General features: G+C 42.2%; 1 protein-coding gene across 1 annotated transcript; it reads right to left on the minus strand.

Moving 5' to 3' along the window:
* Positions 1-245: 245 nt before the first annotated feature.
* On the minus strand, positions 246-3,711 carry LOC110968549 (protocadherin beta-15). Its single transcript, XM_022218451.2, has one exon. The coding sequence runs from the start codon at positions 3,568-3,570 to the stop codon at positions 1,114-1,116; it is 2,457 nt and encodes an 818-aa protein (XP_022074143.2). The 5' UTR covers positions 3,571-3,711; the 3' UTR covers positions 246-1,113.
* Positions 3,712-4,936: the final 1,225 nt, after the last annotated feature.

Consider the following 4,936-nt stretch of genomic DNA (forward strand, 5'->3'; position numbering starts at 1 on the left):
AGATGAATAAATGATTGTACAACAACTAGTTGTCCTTCATTTAAAAATGTCAACTATAAACTGGCATAAAGTGAGACTCAGAGTGAAAGTTTTATTCATTTATGTATCTATTTTATTATGATAACCACAATGGTGACCACAACAAATAGAAACCAGATGTGCGTTTTGCTAGAAAGTCCATAACCATGTGTTCTTTACAAATTCAGTGAAGAAGGTCATTAGGCTAGGAAAAAAAGAGAACACAATCTTTTCTGTAAGTTTATTTTTCATGAAATACAGCATACAGATTGTTTACATATAGTTCAATCCATGATTTTGTAGTGCAAAACTAGTATTGTGTCTCTTCTGCACAGAATATTCTATGTTATTTTGTGAAAATATGACATAAGATTGTCAAGAACCTGGCTTCAGTGTATTCTAGATGAAAAATGGACAATAAAAATACATGAATGCTGATTTATGAAAATATAAACAAATAGATAAATTAAACAAAGGCAACCACAAATACGCCAGGGACAAAAAATAATAATATTAACATCAAAGAGACTACACCTCCTCAACTGTATCAGCATCAAGATGTAATGCTGAAAAGAGAAGCCTTAAGAAGATAGATCATGCAGTTTGAATGTAAAAAGAGACAGACCAGGTTATGTGTTCAATCAATCATATCCTGTTCCAATGAGGCATGAGAATTATACTGGTAATGGATTATAAGAGTAAAAAGTGACAGGAGAAAAACATGTTCAGTCTTTGGAAAACAGTAACAAACAATACGGGTAAATAGGGGTGAATACAACAGTTATTTTATTTATGGCTCTGTCAAAATATTCTTGAAACCGTGCCAGAAGATAGATTATGTAGAAGATTAAGACTGCTATCTGTGTTCAGGGTGAGGTGGTAGTGGGATGAAGCTGAGGTCGTATACTTCAAGAACATGATATATTATTAACATATTCATGCACAAACACTTCCAAAAAACACCATGTGTATATTTATATAGTAATTCTATAGAACCATGAGGATATGAATGCAATTATAACGTATTTCACAGTCAGAGGGTCCAAATTAAATTCACCACACAGGGATTATTTGACAACATCTGGCATGTGACTCTCATTTGATCACGTAACAAGGATGCGGTGCACCTGCTCTCACTTTCAGACTTCCCCTGTCTGCACTGACGCGCCTCAGTGTGTTCTTTTGATAAGCTGCACTTCTTTTCTTAAGCGTGTCAGTGTCCGTATTTGATCCAAAACGAAAATCGCCTCTCCACGACCCGGTGGTCAAGAAAGAATCATATCGCTCATCTTTCAACAAAGTCCCGCAACGGCTTAAATCTGTGAAACTCGGGGGGCAGTAGGTCGTGGGGAAAACGGGGAGACTGGCCGTGGTTGAACGGTAAACATAACCACGGCGGCAGAGCTTAAAATAAAACACTCCGCTGATTAAAAGGAGGAGAAGAGAGGAGACGGTTGACAGAGCGATGATCAAATAGAGCGTTAAGTTATCGCTGTCCTGTGATTCATCTGCAAACTCAAAAAGTTCGCTCAAAACGGGAAGGCCGTCGCCAAGCATGATGCTGACTGTCGCAGTGGCGGACAGAGACTCGGGCCCGTTATCTGTCACTAAAACGATAAGAGTGTGTTTCGGCTCATCGTCCTCCATGAATGCTCGCATAGTTCTGATTTCTCCTGAATGCAGATCTACCATAAACAGATTGGGCCGCGTTGCTTTGATTATTCTATAAGAAAGCCAGGCGTTATGGCCAGAGTCTGCGTCCACAGCTACCACCTTAGTAACCAGGTAACCGCGAGGCGCTTCAACTGGCACCATATCTTCAGCAATGAACCCTGCACTTTGGACAGGATATAAGACAACAGGTGAATTGTCATTTTGGTCCTGAATGAAAACATTTATCGTACAGGTGGTAGAAAGTGGAGGCCCGCCTTCGTCTCGAGCTGTCACCTTAATTTGGAAGTGAGCCGATTGCTCGTAATCAAAGAGGCGTGATGTAAAGAGCTCTCCTGTATCTGTGTTGATAGTAAGGAAAGATGACACTTCTGAGTTAGCTATTTGGTACCGTATTTTAGCATTAGACCGGTCGTCAGCGTCCTCTGCATTGACTTTCATCACAAATGTGCCAACTGGCTTGTTTTCTAAAATGTTGGCATTGTACTCTCTCTGTGTAAAAGTCGGGGCGTTATCATTTACATCAGTAACCACGATTGACATAACTTTTACACTAGAGAGTGAAGGAGAGCCCGCATCAGTGGCAGTAACTGTGATATTATAGTCAGGTTGGAGTTCTCTGTCCAGCAACCCGTCAGTCACTAACATGTAATAGTTTTTCACCTCTGACACCAATTTAAATGGAAGATTGTCTGGAATTGCGCACGTAACACGCCCACTACTTCCAGTGTCCAAGTCGTAAATATTAATCAGAGCGATCATCGTCCCTGGTTTAGAGTCTTCAGCCACGTTAGCAGAGGCTGACTTTATTTCTATCACAGGTTTATTGTCGTTTACATCAATGACATCAATTATTAGTTTACAATGAGATGCCTGACCGCCGCCATCTTTAGCCTGAACATCCAACTCGTGTGAGCTAGCTTCTTCGTAGTCAATAACACCTGCAACCCGAACTTCTCCACTCTGAGGGTTAATTTCAATGACTCCTCCCATCTTGTCTAACAGGTGACTGAAGGAGTACGTTAGCTCCCCGTAGACACCCTCGTCTAAGTCCGTGGCATTCAGAGTCGTTATAACAGTCCCAATGGGTGCGTTCTCTGGCACAGAGGCTTTGTAAACTCGTTGGCTGAAAACTGGGACATTATCATTGGCGTCCAATACACGGACACGGATAGAAGCAGTTCCTGATCTGACTGGATACCCCCCGTCAATTGCACTGATTTTCAGCACATGCTCAGCTTGTGCCTCTCGGTCCAAAGCCTTTTTAAGGACTAGTTCTGGATATGCATTGCCGTTTATTTGGGTACTCATTTCTAGTGCAAAATGTTCATTCTGGCTCAGCTTATATTCACGGACAGAGTTAGTGCCCAAATCGGGGTCATGCGCGCTCTCCAGGGGAAAGCGCCTCCCCAGGACTGTAGATTCCACTAAATCCAGTTGTATCTCCCCTGTAGCGAACACTGGACTGTTGTCATTTATATCTGCGATGTCCAAAACTATGCTGAACGCTTGGAGGGGATCTTCAAGCAAAAGCTGATATTGTAGGATGCAGACGGTGGCTTGCGCGCACAGCTCCTCTCGGTCTATCCGCTGGCTGATCAAAAGGTTGCCTGACGCAGTATCCAGTTCACACAGCTGCCTGGTTCCTTCTGCGACAATCCGGGCTCGACGAGCATCAAGATCCGTCACCTTCAGTCCCAGATCCCGCGCAACATTCCCGATAACCGAGCCTCTCTGCATCTCCTCTGGATGAACATAACGAACTTCTCCGAACGAAACGGAAAAAAAGAGGCTAAATAATAAAAAAGAAAGCCACCCTTGCAAGTTTTGTCGATGGTCCATTATCAAACATGCTTTTGAAAACAGATGCACTGTCGGCATTTTGGCGAAATCCTTAACATTTACATCGAACTATCGAACTGAAAATGCTGCTGTAATCCAGCGATTCCCTGCTTCTGCAGCTGAGTTAATCATGCTCTATTAGGGAAGCTGTCAGCCTGGATCTCTCTCTCTCTCTCTCTCTCTCTCTCTCTCTCTCTCTCTCTCTCTCTCTCTCTCTCTCTCTCTCTCTCTCTCTCTCTCTCTCTCTCTCTCTCTCTCTCTCTCTCTCTCTCTCTCTCTCTCTCTCTCTCTCTCTCTCTCTCTCTCTCTCTCTCTCTCTCTCTCTCTCTCTCTCTCTCTCTCTCTCTCTCTCTCTCATCACTGCTTTCTCCCGACCCCCCCCCCCGCCCGCCCGCCTCTCACTCACCAGCCTCTCTCCTTCTCTTTCTCTCATACACACACATGCGCATACATGCACAGCCTTCGGCTCTAACCCAATACTCCAGTTCCACTGACACAGATAGAGTGAGACACCAGCATCCATGAGTCAGACATTATAAAAGAGCGTCACCAAGAGACTAAGACAAAAATTGCACATATATATATATAAACATCCTACACTACAGGAGCAAATTTAAATCAGACCAAAAAAGTAAATCATTAAATAGCATCATGTTTGAAACAGCCAGATTGGGCACAGCAAAAGCAACACCTGCACAATATAATGCAAATCTATACAATCTCCCATGAACTCAGCCTGCAACATTACATTCACTCTTTTATAAAAGAGCCACTTTAGCAAGTTCTTTCTTTGTCACCCAAGATTTGCAGCGGATCCAAATCTATGTACTACACAACATAACTGCATTACTCTTGAATTAGTCACTGTCTGGTCTGTGTCCAAAGGCTTCATCAGAGTCTGCAGAATATATTATCGGTGCCAAATCATCCCAAACTAACACACATTCTGAGTCAAGAAACAGGGGAGAGGAAATGATTGCAGACTTCTTATACTGTAGACGCTGCTTGATTCAACTTATTTCCTCTGGTAGGTCCTATAGAGTATTTGGCACTTAATCAACACAAGAACATTTTTTTCCACACATCACACACAGACAATCATGTAAAGACTATAATCTATCTCTGTACAATCAATGCAAAGCTATTTTTTCTGTACTAACTGTGTACTAACAAAGTTAAATTGCATATCTTACTGTATATACTGTAGATGTGACCTTTCATTAGGCTATGCTCAGAGAAATAATTCCAGCTGGAGAGTAACTCATTCCACACAATATGAAAGAGCCATGTGTGTTGCTTTTTCATGCAACTGAAAGAAAAGTTTATCCTTGCAAAGTTCAAGATGTCTGAGGAAGCTGCAGCTGACAAGAGGTTTTTAGGTTTTGTGACAAATAGACCTACATAA

This window comes from Acanthochromis polyacanthus, chromosome 10 (assembly GCF_021347895.1).
Source record: "Acanthochromis polyacanthus isolate Apoly-LR-REF ecotype Palm Island chromosome 10, KAUST_Apoly_ChrSc, whole genome shotgun sequence".
In the NCBI taxonomy this organism is placed as follows: Eukaryota; Metazoa; Chordata; class Actinopteri; family Pomacentridae; genus Acanthochromis; species Acanthochromis polyacanthus.